The sequence below is a fragment of the Arachis stenosperma genome, chromosome 3 (genome assembly GCF_014773155.1).
Source record: "Arachis stenosperma cultivar V10309 chromosome 3, arast.V10309.gnm1.PFL2, whole genome shotgun sequence".
Classification (NCBI taxonomy): domain Eukaryota; kingdom Viridiplantae; phylum Streptophyta; class Magnoliopsida; order Fabales; family Fabaceae; genus Arachis; species Arachis stenosperma.
Window position 1 is genome coordinate 5,632,278 of NC_080379.1, and position 19,621 is coordinate 5,651,898.

At 30.3% G+C, this 19,621-nt stretch overlaps 2 protein-coding genes and 1 pseudogene across 2 annotated transcripts; 1 reads left to right on the top strand and 2 right to left on the bottom strand.

The window, feature by feature from the left end:
• Positions 1-1,519: 1,519 nt before the first annotated feature.
• LOC130970833 (auxin-induced protein 15A-like) lies at positions 1,520-2,167 on the bottom strand. Its single transcript, XM_057897029.1, has one exon. It carries the CDS (start codon positions 2,087-2,089, stop codon positions 1,832-1,834), a length of 258 nt encoding a protein of 85 aa, XP_057753012.1. The 5' UTR covers positions 2,090-2,167; the 3' UTR covers positions 1,520-1,831.
• Positions 2,168-3,664: 1,497 nt separating this feature from the next.
• Positions 3,665-5,759, bottom strand: LOC130967502 (UPF0481 protein At3g47200-like). The gene is made up of 3 exons (XM_057892390.1): positions 5,642-5,759; positions 5,358-5,531; positions 3,665-5,245 (listed from the first exon to the last, which is right to left on the bottom strand). Exon 3 carries the CDS (start codon positions 5,243-5,245, stop codon positions 3,956-3,958), a length of 1,290 nt encoding a protein of 429 aa, XP_057748373.1. The 5' UTR covers positions 5,358-5,531; positions 5,642-5,759; the 3' UTR covers positions 3,665-3,955.
• Positions 5,760-7,011: 1,252 nt separating this feature from the next.
• On the top strand, positions 7,012-9,908 carry LOC130965373 (geraniol 8-hydroxylase-like; annotated as a pseudogene).
• The last annotated feature ends 9,713 nt before the right edge of the window (positions 9,909-19,621 follow it).

Genomic DNA, 19,621 nt, shown 5'->3' on the forward strand with positions numbered 1-19,621 from the left:
AAACATAGACATATTTAATATTATACAAAAATTGAAAAAATATAACCTTTTATTAAATGAAAAGAATGAAAAGAAAGGGATAACATATCTCCATGAATGAACTCAACCAAATTTTTTTAAAATTTTGCCAGAGACAGAGAAAAAGTGCGATGTAGAAGAGGAGACAGGAGAAGCACAGGAAGAGGAGGAGGCGGTTGTGCGTGGTGCGAGGGAGGACACCAGGGATGGGGAGGAGTCCATCGATGGAGGAGGTGTGTGCGCGTCGCGAGGGAGGTGCACGTCGCGAGGAGGAGCGCGTTCGCCGAAGGAGAAGATCCTCGCAGAGGAGGTATGCAACGCGGGAGAAGACGAAAACGGTCACATATGAAGAGGGGTAAACGTTGCAGTTCTGAATATTTACGAAGGAAGATTTTACTAGTGATGAAAATCTGATTTGAAATATTTGAGATTTGTTAGGATTTATAAGCTTTAAATTTAAATTTTGAATTTGAATTTTAGTTAATCCGGTTTTTGTAGATTTGTATTTAAATTTAAAAAAAGAAAACAAGAAATCTATTTTAATGTGTTTGTTTTAATTTTTTTAAATTAATGTAATAAAAGGCTGAATATTGTACCATTTTTAAAGGATACCTAGTTGAATTGATATATGAATTCCATGACACCTACTGTTGATCTACTGTTCCATGTTTTTCTCATTCTGATTTCTCATTCTGTATTTTTTGCAAGGCTCATTCATACTTTTGCGTGTGGATGATGAAATAAATATATATAACCACTCCACTCTACAATACTGATTTTATTTTATTTTCTCTTTTTAAAACTGTTTTAATAATTGATGGAATTGTTGGCTAGTTTTAGGAAAATATTTCATGACTTCAAATTACTAGTGATTGTCACAAAATGAGTCCCTTATTTAAGAGCAATCAACTTCATTTCATGATCAATAGATCCAAGAAGTATTGCACCAGAGAGTAGAGAACCAATGATATGTTTTGAGCCAGTCTGGAAGATAGAAATTAGGCATTACTTTGGCTACATAATTATTAACTTATTCCTTGTAAAGTCTCTTTCTGAAGGTGTCAATTATGGTGGCCTGAATTCTAATATTTTAAATTTAGTTATTAGCATATGGGATGTAATTTGTAAACTCTATTTCCGAGGGTGGGAAAAAATGTTGGATTCATATCTAAAATGTCAAGTAATCCTTGAAGACAAATACCATGTGATTTCCCATTTGCTGTCTCTATCCCTAGACCCTATGAAGGATATGATTTGATTTCATTGTTTGTTCTTATAACGATAATAATATTAATATTTATATACACATAAATTGAAGGAGAAAAAGGGCATTACAATTTATTTTGACATATTAACTGATTTTTTTTAGATGATTTTTTTTTTTATAATTTTGACTCCACAACCTTTTTTATTCTAGAAAATAGATCTCTTATTTTATATTGATTATATTTTGATCATTTTTTAATAATTTTTTATTGCTAATCGTTATTGGTGCTGTTAATTACATTTCTCTTAACTATGTTTTCTTTCAATTAAAGAGACTTCAAAATAATTAAAAAGAGGGGAATGGCAAGTAAGCATAACAGGAACATGGTGAGTGTGCAATATATGCGAAGATTTTGCATCAATGAATGAGACTAATTAACATGTTCCACTTTTACATGAAAGCAAAGTGAAAACAAACTCTCCCTCCTAATTCCTATCTACTCAGCTTACAATTGTACTTGACAAAATTGTTTGATTTAAACTGATCTACAAAATTGTTTGATTTGAACTAGTCTATGTTATGTCAGCCTCAATTTTCTGATAATGATCAAGCCAGAACGGATACGATGTCTAAGAACATGTCTTCTGTGCAAGAAAATGTGAGGCCACCCATTGGATGAACATAACCAAATTCTTCTTCTGCTTTACTCAGCAAGTCTTGAAATGATGGTTGGTTCAAATATGATATTGGAACAATGAATCTCTTCATCTTTTCTCCAACATACACTGCAAGATACCCCTTTGGCACTTCACCCTTTGAAGCTTCCTTTGTAGCTTTTCTAATACCAGGTAAACGAAATCCCATTGTTTCTTCTTTGATATTCCACACAGAGTACTGCAGAATGATCTCAAGTAACTTGTATGAGAAAGTTGTGTTTCAAGTCTGATGTTTGTGTGTTTGAGAATGCAAAGTTGAGTATTGGTATATATAGATCAATAGGTTGCTTCTGTGGATACCCTTCTCTAAGGAATTAAATGCTTAATGAATGAACTGTTTAATGGGATCTAGTGAAAGAAAAGGACTCATGAACCTTCACATGTTGTTGTCTTGGAGAGTCTTTTTGGAAAACTACTACGATTTAGCAGTAAATGGCCCACAATATGGAAGATTTGCCAACACAGTCACTTGCTTGAAAATGAAACAAATTAGTACTGTTGAATGTTGAAAATCTTATTATTGTTTAACTAATGTAATGGCCTGTTTCTCACGTACAAGACATGCCCAAACATTTCAGTTCAGTGGTCTATTAGCTAATAGCTGTATGTACTTGATCTTGAACGTTGATATCAAATCTATAATCCATAAAATCTTGTTTGTAGCTTTTGGATAAGGTCACTTTCAGAGCTATCAATCAAGTCCTGCTTATGGTTAACAAATTTCATAATTTGGTACTCTGGTATTACTAGTAGGCAAATGTATGGACATAAGTTTTCAATCTAAGAAAAATTTGTAAGATGTCTAAAGCATGTCTAATAATGGATTATCAATGGTACAACACATGAAAACACATTAGGTGTAACTCATGTCATGTCTGGTAATAGATTAATTGAGCTTATCTCATTTGATTACAAGTGGCTGTTCTATGAGCCGTTGCTTGAGATGGTAGGGTATGCATTCTTATACAAATGCTTAATGCTTGATAGAAATCTCTAAGACAGCACCATGTGATTTCTCATCACTATGTCCTCATCCTAGAAATAATTATCCAAGTAATGTTAAAATCTATAAATACACTTCCTCTTGCCTTCAAAAACAGCACAACCCATTGCCACCTTCAAGCATCAACGTTTAGAATTTAGACACATTCTTCTTAGATTTGAGAGTTTTGCCTTATTCTCCTTGTAGAACAACACTAAAGATGGGTTTCCGTTTACCTGGTATTCGAAGGGCGTCCTTCTCTGCTAACCAAGCATCTTCAAGATCCTTGGAAGTCCCAAAGGGGTATCTTGCAGTGTATGTTGGAGAGAAACAGAAGCGATTTGTAATTCCCATATCATATCTGAACCAACCATCATTTCAAGACTTGTTGAGTCAAGCTCAGGAAGAGTTTGGATATGATCATCCCATGGGTGGTCTCACTATTCCTTGCAGCGAATATGTCTTCCAACAGATCACTTCTCAGCTTGAATAGCCTTAACTCTTGTATAGAAGATTGACTTAGATTAGTATAGACATTTTGTACAATAGGTAAGAGTTGACCACCAGATTGACAAATTCAAAGAATATGTCTTCTAAATATTTTTTATAATGACAGTGAGCTCAATAACTCAGATATTTCTTCTCATCAATAAAAATTGTTCAGTTCTCTTTGCAATTAGTAGCTTATTGAGCATCATTACTTGCTTAAGTTAACTCCATTTGGAACAATTTTGTATGGTAATTGTGGTTTTTTGTTATGACTCAAAAAAAGGTTCAAACATAGAAGCTCTAGTTAGAACAATTTAGCACATTAACTTGTTAATATATTCATTCTATTCAATTCTTTATATAAATAGTATCATAGTTCATGACTATTATTTAACAAATATTACATACATATTTATCTCACACAACCACACACATACTAAAAACAATAACATGTGTATTCACTAAAATACCCCATCACATTAAGCGAACTTTGAACATATAATCATCCAATCCAATCTACACAACACAAACATTAATCCTGTACTAATGTACTACTTGGAGGATGGAGAATACTGTCTGAATGATGGTGAGAATAAGTAGAAAAATTCCAGCAATGGAAGCTACCGTCTTCCATGGAGTGTTGCAGTAGTCGCGCCTCAAAGTTGCTACTTTTCTATTCCAAGGGTGAGCACAGAAAGCATTCAAATCTTGAAAAATGCTTGAATATTTCACATTAAAATCTGTCTGCATAATGTTGACTCCAAGACCATTGAACATTTCAGCCACTGCATTGCTATCACTTAACCAGTTATCAATTATTCCTTTCTTAATCAGTAAATCTACATCTTTGTCTGTGTTGATTAGGTAGTCAAAGACAGTAATATAGTCAGTGAGATAGGATTCATTAACACAGTGGCATTGCTCGAACGCTAACAAATTTCTCAAAACAATTTCAGTACTGTCGTCGACTCTAATGAACGGGATTCTCAAAGTATGACCAGAAAGTTGCAAGTCTAGTAAGCATGGACTATTTTTGTTTACTTCAAAATTCACTCCAGCTTCCTTCAACTTAGATGCACTATAAAGATGTGTTACCTCTGCAGTTCTTGAGCATCCAGAGACTGATGGTTGGAATAAGTGAGAGGATATTAATAGAAGCTTTCTTGATAGATCTGTGAAATGAGCTATTGTGCTAACATTGGATAAGGATAACCCAACCTTATCACTAGAAATGATATAATTAGGAATGATATAATGAAGAGTGAGCCATAATAATGAAGGATAGTTGTTCTGGCCTCTACTATTTAAAGTAGAAGGGAAAGCTAGATTGTGAAGCTTCGCAAGAACAAAGAAAGGGACTTGATTCTCAAGCAACAACAAATCATAGTGCATAAAATTCCCTAACCTTGGTGGCAGAAGAATGGCATCCCTATGGTGGTACCTGCATAAAAGCTCTAATATGAAGCAGCAATCCACCAATATCACCCTGATATGTTTCTCAATGCTAAGTTTGATGTCATCTGAGTAACAACGACGAACCTCTGGCTCGAGCTCTTGCACGCAACTCACAAAACTTTTCAAGTTCTTTGTCTCTGATCTTTCAATGAATTGTCTGCAATATAATCTTTTCTGGTCCTCCATCTTTAGCAACTTTGGATTCCCATGGTGAAAAGGACCAATTGAAACAACCTTTGGAGTGTATGCATCTTTTTTGAACTTGCGGATTTCATCGGGCACCCTATAGATGCAGCATTCATCAGTAAGAAGAGGTTGTGCTTCCTCCAACATTGCATTAATCTTGATTAAAACATCATCAGGATTCCCACCTTCCATCTATATGTAAAAGTAGGAACATACATGATTATACATAATTTAGTGCATGGAATAAAAACTAAGACAATAAAAGGGAAAAAGAAAGAGTCTAATAATATTGAAATCTGCTTACAATAAGAATGATCAAAATCCTCTATTAAAAATGCAGATGAAAGTTAACCAACTTGAGTTGGTTGAGTGGTTAGCTCACTCGTCCGCTTAAGAAGTGTCAAGAGTTCGAATCCCGCCTTGTGCATGTAGCAACTCATTAGTCAGCGGCAGACCCTTCCTTAAATGGAGCTCAGATCTGCGACGGATTAGTTAACAAAATGGCGATGAAAGTTTAAACGCATGAAACCATGAATTGGCCAAGAGCAAGACTTAAAGGAATTCACTAAGCCACTAACAAAACCTCACCATATCAATTGCTGAAAGAGCTAAGCCTGAAACAAGGAGCAATGGCTAAATTCCTACTAATTATTATTATTATTATTTGACAGGTGTTGTGTCCAATTCCTATGCAGAGGAAGCTGCTAGCTAGGTTTCTTAAGCTTATGTATTGAACTGTGTAGATGATTTGGTTGGTCAACTTGAACTGTGTAGTTGACTTGGTCAACTTTGGTTTCTAGTTTCTTAGTCACAACATGTACTTGATGACCCATTCTAATTGTCTATGTCTTTATATTGCTTACAAACACAGATGGCTGTGAAGAAATTAATTATGTACAAAGTTTGAACTTATAGGTCATACATAGAGTAAGACAAATTTGGAAGTGAATTAATAAGTTGAAATCTGATAAAAAAAAATGAAAATCACATTAGTAACATCCACAATCAATCTAGTTTCCTTTTTGAATTTTCATTTTTCACCCACTATTTTAGGTTGTTGATTACAAATTGATGATATCTATACAATGAGCAGTGAAAATTTGGTGGGAAAATTAACTTACATCACACCGGCCATAATGATTATGTTACATAAGTCAGATCAAGCATAAGTTGGATCCACACTAACTCCAAAATAAGACACATCAAGTGTGTCCAAAACCAATCATGTTTGGCAAACAACATATAATCAGTCCAAAACAATTTAAAATTATTATATTTTGTATTCATTAAATCCTGCTATAGTAATCGTGTAATATTAAATGTAATAAGTTAGGAGTATTAAAAAAAAAAAGATTAACCAAACTTAACTAAAACTGTTTTAAATAAATCAGTATTTTTAAGTAAAAAATTGAACTGAAACTACAATTTTTATAAAAACCAGTTTATTTGATTTAGTTAAACTTACCTAATAAATATGTAATTATAGATATTACATACATGATATTGTATTATTTAATATAATTTTAAAAGTGCTATATTATTTAAGGATTTATTACATAATATGTAAATTAATGTTAAATTTAAAGATTCCTTTGTAAAAATTATTGTACAAAATATTGATTTGACAATTTCTGTATAGTTCAATATAATTATTCAATGAAAAAGAAAATACAAAGACAATTATACAACAACAACAAAATCTTGACCTCTTTCTCAAATATTCATCGCTTGTCATTTTTTCTACTGTTCTTGTATAATAAAAAAGCTTTTTAATATAATCAATCTACACAGATAGGTTTATCTTTATTTGCTGGCATGAATGTTTTTCATTAACAAATTACACGAACTTTAAGAAATGAACTATCTATTTGTTTGCTAATATTTTCTAGAGGATATGGTAAACTGAACTTATTAGATCAATGCACAGTACTATTGAAAAGTGGGCTTGAATAATGAATATGGATGCCCCTCATCACTTGTTGCACATCAGCTTCATTTGGTACCACCTTAGCTTCATGGCGAATAAAATACTTAAATGCAGAATGTGGGTGAGTTTTTTAATATATATGTATGGATTATTAATATGGATTGAAGTGCTTTGAAATATATTAAATTATTAATGCAACATAATATTATGAAATGATATCTATTGTGTAGATGTCCAATTTCTTCAAAATTTATGAGTTAAATAGAGATTCTAACTATTATTGTTAAAAAAAGATTAATAGTAATAAGTTATTAAGTATGATTTAATTTTTTTAAAAATTTATTTAGTATTTAGTCTAATATAAATAAAAGTCTAGCCTAACCTAAATATTAATGATTTCTAATATCTAAAAAAATAAGTAACAATATTAAAAAAATCTAAAAAGATATTATTACTAATATTTTTTTAATTAAATAAAATTTTTCAAATCCCATAAAGTGGATTTTTTTTCTTCTTGTGAGTGTCCTTCTTGATTCATTTGGTATTAATTCTCTCTGTTTTAACTATTACAACTGGGAGATCTTTTTTAGCGATGAATATTGTGAAGAATAACTCATAAACAAAATGAAAGGTTAATTTCTTGCTAATTATCTTTTAATTATATTGAAAAAAATTGCTAAAAAATTTGACACAGATTCTATTATCGATAAATTTTATGATACGAAAAATCGACCACTTCGTTAATAAAAAGTACATACATATATTTTTGTAATACATTTTACATTATATAATTTTTTGTATAATTTTTTAATATTATATATGTTATTGGCCCTCCAGTAATATTTCTGGATCCGTCCCTACCTATAGTATATAAACAGAATTGCTTCTCCATTGTTTGTTGAGATTAACCATAATTTCATTTTCATTTGCATTTTTCAAAAGCTTGTTTTACAACTTTACACTTCTCAACACTATCCCGGATCCAATTCTTGTCTCTCTCTCAAACTCTCTAAGGAGTTATGTCGATGCTGCTATTGCTGCTTCTTCTTTTGACTTGCACCACTGTTTATTTTTTCCATTATCGAAAAATGTAAGAAGAAGCAAAGCAAGCCACAAGCTTCCACCAGGACCTTCTCCTCTTCCCATCATTGGAAACCTACACCAACTTGGAAAAGATCCCCACCATTCCTCTGCCATTCTTGCAAAGATTCATGGCCCAATAATGACTTTAAAGTTGGGACAATTAAATATTAACCACCATAGTGATCTCTTCAGCTGAAATGGCCAAAATAGTGCTTCGAAACTATGATCAGTTCCTATCAAATCGCACCGTTCCTGAGGCTATAAGAGTTCACAATCACCATGTTCATAGCATTGCCTTCATGCCCATCACACCTCGTTGGAGATTCCTTAGGAAGATATGCAACAATCAGTTATTCGCCAACAAGACTATTGGCGCGACCCAAGACTTGCGACGCAAGAAAGTGCAAGAACTCCTTGGCAAGATCCATCAAAGTAGCCAAATTGGTGAAGCAGTGGATATTGGAGAAGCAGCTTTCAAGACAACAATAAATCTATTGTCCAACACAGTTTTTTCAGAGGATTTGGTTCCCTCGTCGGGTTCTGCTTCATGCTTCAAGGATTTAGTTGCCAATATCAACATAGAGAGTGGAAAACCAAACTTGGCTGATTATTTTCCAGCCTTGAGAATGGTTGATCCACAAAGAATTAGAGCAAAAAATTCCATTTATGCTGGCAAGTTATTGGATATCTTCCGTGATTTGATTAAACAAAGGAAGTTGATAATGAAAACAGGTTTTGACACCAATAAGGGCATGTTAGAAGCTCTTCTTAACATTTCTCAAGAGAATAATAGCAAAGAGAAGGACAAAATAAATACTGAACATTTAATGCTGGTAAATGCTCTCTCTCCATGCTTTCTTTTCTCAATTTAAATACAGTTATATCATATATAAATGTGTAGTAATACTAGGGAAACAAAAAAATTTTCAAATTTTTATTATTTAATATTTATTAATTGTAGCGATAATTAATAAATATTAAATAAGACAAACTTTAACTTTTTTGTCTTTCAAACATTATTGATGGATGTAATTGTATATCTCTCTATTTGTAACATTTACTGATATAATTATGAGATTAGATTGCGTACATTACACCTTTTGAGAGTGGTCATTTCTTGAATTCTGTATTAGCACAAGATGCTTGTGCACCGAAATGCCTTTTTTACTTTTATTTTTTTTATTCTTACAATTTATTTGCTTACTTGGTTACTTTGATTTTTATTACTAGACATTATTTGTTGCTGGAACTGATACAATCACATCTACATTAGAATGGGCAATGACTGAATTACTCAGCAATCCAAATACTATGAAAAGGGCCAAAAGGGAGCTTGAAGAAACCATTGGAAAGGGAAACCAAGTTGAGGAATCAGACATAGCAAGATTACCATATTTAGAAGCAATATTGAAAGAGGCATTTCGTTTGCACCCTTCAGTGCCATTTTTGATCCCAAGAAAAGCTGACACTGATGTAGAAATCAATGGCTATACCATACCAAAAGGTTCACAATTGCTAATCAATGTTTATGCTATTGGAAGGGATTCAAATGTGTGGAAGAATGACACAAATTTGTTCTCACCAGAGAGGTTCTTGGGATTAGAAACTCATGTTAAAGGGAGGCATTTTGAGTTGATACCATTTGGTGCTGGTAGAAGAATATGTCCTGCTTTATCATATGCTATGAAGATTTTGTTCTTGATGTTAGGCTCATTGCTTAATTGTTTTGATTGGAAGCTTGAAAATGATTCGAAAGCTGAGGATATTGATAAGAAAGAAGAATTTGGAATATCATTAAGAATGGCTAAACCCCTTAGAGTCATTCCAATCAAAATAAATAACTAATGAATTTATGCCAAGCATACACAAATTTATGCTTACAGGACTAACACCGTGCCATACGCAAAGAGCTAAATTAGTTATGTTATATAGTATAAATTTAAAATATTATATTATTTAAGAATAGATTAGATAATGTATAAACTAATGTTAAATTTAAAAGTTAATTTATAAAAAATATTATACAATATTTATTTAATAATTTATATATGATTTTAATATAATTATTCAACAAAAAATACAAAAACATATATAGTTTTAATGCAAATAGTAATTATACTTAATCGACCGTTATTTTTTAATTTAATTGAGTAATAATATATATTAAATTTAATTAGTTAAGAAGTTTAAAATTTTGTTTAGTGACATATCAAAATTGATTTAAATATTGTAATGGTTGATGATAAATTTATCTATATATCTAGCTATTTACAATCTATAAAAATGGATACCAACCTTCTATATAATGAGTTTTAACCATTTTAATTTTCTAATGAAATGTCACGTCAGTATTTCTAAATACAAGATAACATACGAAAATTAATGGATCATCTTTTAAAAATAAAAAATAAAAAAATCTTACCTATTATTAGTATTCAACTAAAATATAAATTACTAATTAAATGTGTAAATATAATGAATATTGATGAGTTTGAAAAATTCTTATTTAATTTTGATGATGAACAAACATTATTAAAATGTTTAATTACAAAATTATTAATTTGATCTTAATTTAAAATTGCCTAATTAATAATTTTGTTGTGCAGATTTTATATTGGGCCGAAAAATGAATTTCTAGCTTAAGCTCAATAACCAGCCTTGTTACATGTTTTATACTAAGTGGCTGAAATTTTATATTGATGGGCCAAGCTCAATGTTGATTGCAACCAAACCCATGGCTAATTTTTTATGAGAGCTTCATATGCTTGATCCGAAACAAAAAATTCATCAGGAAAGCATATGTTATTACTTGGGCCAGATTTAATAATTGATGAAACTAAGCCCAATTATATGCAATGCTAATTCCTCATGCATTACCCGAAAACAATGAAGAAGGAAGCCAAATTGTTTTCAACAGATCCAAAAATTCAAACATGTGTTGGATTTCAAATTACACTCAACTATCATTTATTACATGGAAACTATGAGAGAAAAATTGACAAAGTGATTTGATTGCAAGTACCAAGGCTACACGTTTGTCAGTAAAAAGAAAGGGAAATTGATTCACTTTTATCTTTTGTTTCATTAACTACTATTTCTCTTTCCTCTCTCTCATTCATCTCTTTCTTGTTTCTCTTTTTCGGTTATTACACAGAAAATATTGGTAGCCATGGAAGCAAATGTAAGCTACCGAAAGAAAGGGAGAACAAGCTACAAGACCATCATGATGATGACACGAAAAAGAAAAAGAAAAGTAAGCTGTGGCTAAGATTTGCATCACTTATGGTAAGATTTTGTGATGAGATCTTGGCTTCTTCATGCTCAAAAAGGAAGATGAAGATTCGGCCAGCTTGAGGGAGATTCTTGAAGCATGGCTTGTCTTTGATTCTGCTCAACCACCACAGGGAGTAGCTAGAGTGGCGAAGTGATGGTTGAAGGCAGAGATTGAAGCAGATGAAGTCATCATCATCATGAAGCATCAATGGCCAGAAATCCATCTTGGAGAGGAAGCCAAGGATGGAGAGTTCGGATTGATGAAGGGTGGTGATCAAGAAAGGACTAGAGGTAATTGCATGTTGGGTTTTACATGGTTATCTCTTCTCTCTCTAAGTGGTCGAACCGGTTCTGTTCATTGAAGGAGGAAGAAGTTGGTTCGGTTTTGGCTTCAAGTGTGGAGGCTTTCCTCTTCTTTAAAAAGGGGGAACAACCACTGTTTGAAGTAAGGAGAAAATTTGAGAGTGCAAGGCACAGAGTTCTCAGAGCTACCTGAGCTAACAGATTTCTCTTCTCCTTCATTGTATTCTGTTTAATATTTTTCTGTTTAATTTTGTCATGTCTTGAGTTTCATGGAAAAAAGGTAAACAAGTGAGGTTTGTTTGAAAAAGCCATAGAGCGGAAAAAGGCAGAGAGTGCAAAATTAAAAGAAAAAGCCATAGATGTCTTAGAGGTCCTTTGTTCATCTATGTTGTGTTTCATGATTCTGTGGGAATCCCCTTGTAAGTTGGGTTAGCACTTTACAAGTTGTAATCAGATTGATTATAGTGAAATTCCATCATGATTATGATGGAGACTGGATGTAGGCTGCACTGCACTTAGCAGCCGAACCAGGATATATCTGGGTGCAATCTTCTTCTTCTTTCTACTCCATTTCTGTTTTCAACTATACAGGAGCAAAAACCAGAAGTTTCTCGTGCCAAGTGACGAGACAAAAAGAAAAGTCTCGTGGCTAGGGACGAGACAAAACAAAAAGTCTCGTGTGTAGTGAAGAGATAAAAGGAGTAAAAGTTTCCAGAATTAGTCTGACAAGTCAGCAAGTGTTATCAAGCGAAAAAGGGGGCTAAGATTCAACCCCCCCTTCTCTTAGCCACTAAAACCATCAAATATATACATTAAAACTTTCATATTCATAAGAGAGTTTCATGTTAATACACTCATAGTGTAAAGTATTTTACATAGTCGTACAATTACATTTTTTTATGATTATTTATGTGGTTAATATAAAAAATAGTTATTTTTATTAATACGTAATTGGATACAGTATAAAACTAATTCACACTGATAGTGCATTCAAATTAAATTATTTATAATAATTATAATTATAAAAAATTTCAATTACAAATATTTAAATTTTATATTGATGGTTTCAGTGGCTAAGAGAAGGGGGGTTGAATCTTAGTCCCCTTTTTCTTGATTAACACTTTCTGGTCTTTGAGGAGACTTTTCTGTTTTTGTCTCGTCCTTAGCCACGAGACTTTTTACTTTTGTCTCGTCACTTGGCACGAGACATTTTTTATTTTAGCTTCTGTGCAGTAGAAACAGAAATGAAGAATTAAAGAGAGAAAATATTACACCCAGATATATCCTGGTTCAGCTGCTAAGTGCAGTACAGTCTACATCCAGTCTCCATCACAACAATGATGGAATTTCACTATAATCATCCAGATTACAAATTGTAAAGTGCTAACCCAACTTACAAGGGGATTCCCACAGAATCATGAAACACAACATAGATGAACAAAGGAACTCTAAGACATCTATGGCTTTTTCTTTTAATTTTGCACTCTCTGCCTTTTTCCGCTCTATGGCTTTTTCATACAAACCTCACTATTTGCCTTTTTCCATGAGACTCAAGACATGACAAAATTAAACAGAAAAATACTAAACAGAATACATTGAAGGAGAAGAAAATCTGTAAGCTTAGGTAGCTATGAGACTTCTGTGCCTTGCACTCTCACTTTGTTTCCTTGAATCAAACCATGACTGTTCACCCCTTTTATAGAGAGGTGAAGCCTTCACAGTTGAAACACACACCCGAGCTTAGCTTTCTTTCCTTCAAAACGAACCGGTTCGGCCACAGAGAGAGAAGAGGTAACTAATGCAAAAACCAATATGCAAATACCTCTAGTCCTTCCTTGGTCATCACTCTTCATCAATCCGAGCGCTCCATCCTTGGCTTCCTCTCCAAGATGGATTTCTGGCCCTTGATGTTTCATGATGATGATGGCTTCATCTGCTCCAATCTCTGCCTCTTCCATCACTTCGCCACTCTAGCTACTTCCTGTGGTGGTTGAGCAGAATCAGAGACAAGCCATCCTCCAAAGATCTTCTTTGCTGGCCGAATCTTCATCTTTCTTTTTGAGTATGAAGGATCCGAGATTACCTCACCAAATCTTACCACTTTTTGGTGATTATCTCAGCCACAACATACTTTTGGTTTTCTTTTCCGTGCCATCATTAACTTGATGGTCTTGATGCATGCAACTTCTTCTTTTTCTTTTTGGTAGCTCCATGTAGCTTCCATGGTTTTCTGGTCAATAACCGAAGAAGAAGAAGAAAGAGATGAGAGAGAATAAGCAACTTGGAAGAAAAGTAATTGAATGTGTTAATCAATATCATTACAAAGTTGCTTTTACTTCCCTTAGAGTAGCGTGCAGCATTAAGCAATCAATCTTGTCAAACACAATTTCTCTCTCATAGTTCCCATGCATGTATTCAATTCACTTTATTAAAGATTTTGAATTCCACCACATGCTTGAATTGGGTTCCGTTGAAGGCAACCTTTGCTTTCATTCAAATTTGGTTTCGGACCAAACTTGGAAGTATTCAACAAAAATTAATGTTGGACTTGGTAGCAACAAAATTAATCTGGCCCAATATAGTAACTGGCTTCAGCCATAAACTCATTTGGACATTCAATGCTGAACCAATAATAAAATAGTTGGGCTTGTTAATTTTCTTTTGTTTCGGCCCAAAAGTTTCAGCCATATATGATCATAATATACTAACACTAAAGCTGAATTGGGCTTGCACCAGAATTTTATTTTCGGCCCAATCAAAATCTGCATCACAAAATTATTAATTAAAATATGAAAATTAAGTTAATAATTTTGCAAGTAAATATTTTAATAATATTTGTTCATCATCAAAATTAAATTAGAGTTTTCCAAACTCATCATATATTATTTGACCTACTTATATATGTTGTATAAAAAATTAATTTAGATTGGTTTAATAATTAATTCACTAATTTGCTTAAACAAGTGTCAATATAGCATAAATTTATTCTATTTATTATGTATTATTATTAACTTTTATTATATGATATAAATGGATAAATAGATACTAGATATTTAAGAAAAAGTATGGATAGACAATGAGATATTAAACAATGTGAACAATGGATATATATGTCGATGTTCAATTCAATAGATATGTAGATGATTATGTTTATTATTTTTAATTAGATGGTTATTTCTTTTTATTCGATTTACTCATTCAATTCACTAGGTGTGCAGATAGTTATTCTAATATTAAGGTTTAAGAGATAATTTTGGGATGGAGTATTTTTTTTTTTACTTTATTTGGTCAATTTTAAAATTTATTGTTCATAGTATTTATAAAAATCATTGTCTACCTAACAAAACCGAATATCTAATTATAGCCGAAGTGAATATAACATTTAAGGTATTTTTTTAATAAATAGAGTTCAACTATATTATTTGATATGAAACGTGATTCAAATATTCTGGTAAACTTAATACAACATTACACAAGCAACTTAAAAAATTAAAGCAATTATGAATACGATATCTTCATCTTGTTTATCTAAATTCCCAAATGTCCAAAAATAAGAAGTCATAAACATTTCTTTAAATAATCCCTTGATGAAAACACGACAAATTATCACAAGAAATTACTTTCACGAAACGATTAAAATATCTTGCTTCCTTGTCTTGTTGCCTCGTACCTAAATTTTTTATTAGCTACTTAAAGCTGGAAAGAATTGAAAAGTAAAATTCACTACTGAATTGGATATGCATTGTTTGTTTAAGCATTAATTTCCCTACTTCCTCATCCAGAAAGAATTGAAAGGCTTAAATTACTGATACACTTTGCGTAATCAAATTCTTTGGTTCATGTATTCATTGAACCTTTTTGCGTATTAAATACTTAAATTAATGGTAACAGAGAAGAGGGTAGGAAAAAAAAAAGGAACTGAAGAGTTTCTTCAAAATAGATCGAGCAATATTAGTTGAGTAAGTTGTGATTTTGAAAACTAATATTTGGTAAATGAAACAACATTAGAAATATAAATTATGGCAAATAAATGAATGAGATAAAGAACATAAGTATTTGAATTTGTCAATATTCACCAACAATTTTTAGAAGCATGTGTTTTTAATATTACTTTTTTTATTAGGATTTTGTTTTTAATTTTGTTGTTTCAATTTGTCTATTTTGTACAATAAATATTTTTAATGGTCATGAATATTAAAAAAAATATCTTCCATCAACGTATGAATTACACATAATATAAACATTCGTTTTTTGTTTGAACAAAAGAACAAAGTGTAATAAAATTGAAAAAACAAAAATTTAATTTTTTTTAAAATAGTTATACTATGAATATGAATAAGTATCTTAGAATTAGAAATATACATTTAAGTGTACAAATATTTATGTATGTTGTTCTATATTGTTTGTGACCTATTGACCGTTATAGTCATTTGATGGTATATAATAGATAATTATATTATTATTAATTGCATTTAAAACTTACATTATTTGTTTTCACCGGCAGTTGTATTATATATACTATTATTTATTTCTCACCGAATGAAGTCATTCATAACATAATAGACAATCATATTGTTTTAATCTATTTTTAATATATAAAAATACATGAGTAAATTTACTCACATTACTTTAATTTTAAAATATCTTTTTTCTCTTACTAATATCATGTCAGCAACATGGTTTATTTGATAAAATTTTAGAATTAATTATTCAATTTTTGCCAAATCAACTTTTTACTCAGTATGCTATTCATTGTTCCTTTTCTAATAATTTAAAAAAAATAAATGTAATTAATTTTTTTAACTAATTATTAACTATGATTTACTAATACTGCAGAGAACACCTCTTCATATAATTGTGAAGAAAAATATGATGAACAAATTCAAATATTTGTTACAAGAAGAAAAAATCTATACTATACAAAATTTTAAAATAGAATATGCAAATGATTTGTATAGACCAATTAAAGGTATAATGAAATCAAACTTTTTACTCACAATAGTTGTGAAATAAATTAAAGATCCAATTTTGAACATTTTCTAACACTATTTTGAATTTGCATTACTTGAGACATTGTCTGACAGAGAGGGTTAAAAAAAATATTAACAGATAATTTTACTCTATACTATTTCAATTATTCTTATTAAAAAAATAACTTATTAAAAAAATTCTACACATTTTTGTTCTTTTTATTGTAGATGTCATTAAAAAATTGCATATACTGGGAGAAGAAAAACAAGTATATGTTAAAGAAAAACCCACAAAAATACAAAGAATGAAATTGATACTTAAAGAGTAAAAAAATATACAAACAATTCATTTTTCATTTACATACTAATAATTTTAAGAACATCGTATTGAAAGTCACATTGTGGAGATTCAACATCCAAATCTTTTGTAATATAAATTATTTTAAACAAAATAGTTTTAAATTTAACTTTAGTTTACACATATTTAATTTAATTTTACAAAATATAATAATTTTTAATATTTATTATATACTATCATTAATTTATCACTTTGCGCATCGCGGAATCTCATTTAATTGTATTTAAAAACTAGTATTACAATTGATAAATTATGAGAATGATAATCACTCTTTTTTATTTTGTTTTTAATTGTATTTAAAAATTAATATTACAGTTCAAAATAATGATGTAAATGAGAAATAAAAGCAAAAGGATTAAAAAATAATTCAGTTAGAAGTAAAAAGATGAGTAGAAATTTAATTAAGTTAGTAATAAATAAATTGTGTCAATTAACCATTTACGTTAATATAGTATAATAATAGAAAGTTAGCTGATGAATAATGTATTAAAAGATTATCTTAGATTCCGTTTTAATATATTAAAAATAAATAGATAGATAAAATATATTTTTTTATTATTATTTATAATATCTTTTAATCCGATAAATTAATTAATTTATACAGATTGATTAATTATTTTTCATGTCCTTTATTATTATAGCTTAGGATTTTTTTTAGAATAAATAACCATTTGTACTCATTAAAGATGAAATCGCTAATATATGTACCCACACTAAATCAAAACTAAACTTGTATCAAGATGTCCTCTGTGTGACAAAAGTACCCTATCTTTGAAGGGTTGGAGTGCCATGTAGGATACTTTTGTCACACAAAAGGTATCTTGCGTGGGTAAAAGTTTAATTTTGATTAGTGTAGGTACATATGTCGGTGTTTTCATCTTTTATAGATACAAATGGTCATTTATTTTTTTTATTTTCCTTTCACTCTCATGACATTTATTTTTTTAGCTTACTTTATAATTTTTATATTTTTTTACTCTTTACTTTTTATATAGGATACTATATGCCTTCAAACAATATTAATATTACTTTTCTTTATTAACTATAAACATAATTCATCTTTTTTTATACTCACTCTTTTTTATAATTATTATATAAAATTACAACTTAATTTTTTTCTTCTCATTTTATGTCATTTATTTTTTTAGGTGGCTCTATATTTTTTATATTTTTTTATATAGAATATTATATTATTTCAAATTTTCAATGTTAATGTTATTCTTTTAATAAGTATAAATTGAATAATAAAACAGGATTCATTCTTTTTTTCATATTTACTCATTCTTATATTTGTTATATAAATCAACATTTATTTTATACATTTAAATTAATAAATGATCTCAAAATTATCATTGTTAGTCTATATATATTGAAAATTCTTTAATAACGTTTTTTTATTATTAAAATGATACTATATCATCTGTTATTATTTTGATTGTCCTATCATTTGTTTCTCACCTATAAATAGGTTATATATATCTTGTATCATGTATTTCACGGTAAACACAGAGTTTTCTCACATTTGGTGGTAATAGTAATATGGCTAAATTAGGTGGCACAATGCAGTCAGTTTGTTGTTTGATAATTATAGTGGTGTTGGTGGGGGAAGGAGTGTCAGGAAGTGGAGAAGAAAATAAGGGAATAGGTGGTGGAGCTTCTACCATGTTAAGAGCTTCATCAGGTAATAATAAAGCTGCATTGGTTCTTCTAACGAAGGCACCAATCCCACCATCAGGACCAAGCCATAGAGGCCATCCCCTCCGTCGTCCACACTTACCAACCCATCTTAATAATTAATTCAGGGATTATTAATAATTAATTGCATATGTATTTCGGTTTTCTTATGCATCCACTTTTTATGGTGAAAACTCAAGTGAAATCGACTTCACGTGAAGTTGATATCTGAGAACCGTTAGATGATTACGTGAAATCTGAAAACCGTTAGATGAAAATTTAGTCAAATCAATTAAATCATTTAACGACTCTCAGGTATTAATTTCACGTGAAGTCGATTTCAACTGAGTTTTCACCACTTTTTATATATAGGTGACCTACCCTATCTAATTTATTTATATTCCTCTTTTCTATACGCATGTATGTATTAATATATAAAGCATGTACGGCTTTAAAATCATCTTTTATATAAATGATTAAACGAACACTTTTTCCCGTTGTTATAACTTATAAGAGTTCTTTCATTATTTATTTTCAACTAAATGATATGTAAAATTCTAAAAAATTGAGTCATTCTTATGTATTTACAAAATAAATAATTTATTTATTCATGTAAAATTATTAAGAAAAAGAACTGAAAACGAAAACGTACTTAAATTCATGAACACAATTAAAAAAACTTTTTTGTTTAATATTTTTTAACTAAAATTTTTTATATTTCTAATAGAATTGAATTTTCGCTCGTAATTTCATGAGAAATAAAATTTATGTATACCTGTAAAGTATAAAATAAATAAATTTTTACTCCAAATTGATAGCCTATACAAATGAAAACTGTCTATGTAAAACACAATAAAAATATTGATAATTAATAAATAACTGATCTATTAACTCAATTGGTTAAAGTGTCGTACTAATAACGCAAAGATTGCATATTTGAAACCTGCATTAGTATACCAAGATAATAAATATATTCTTTT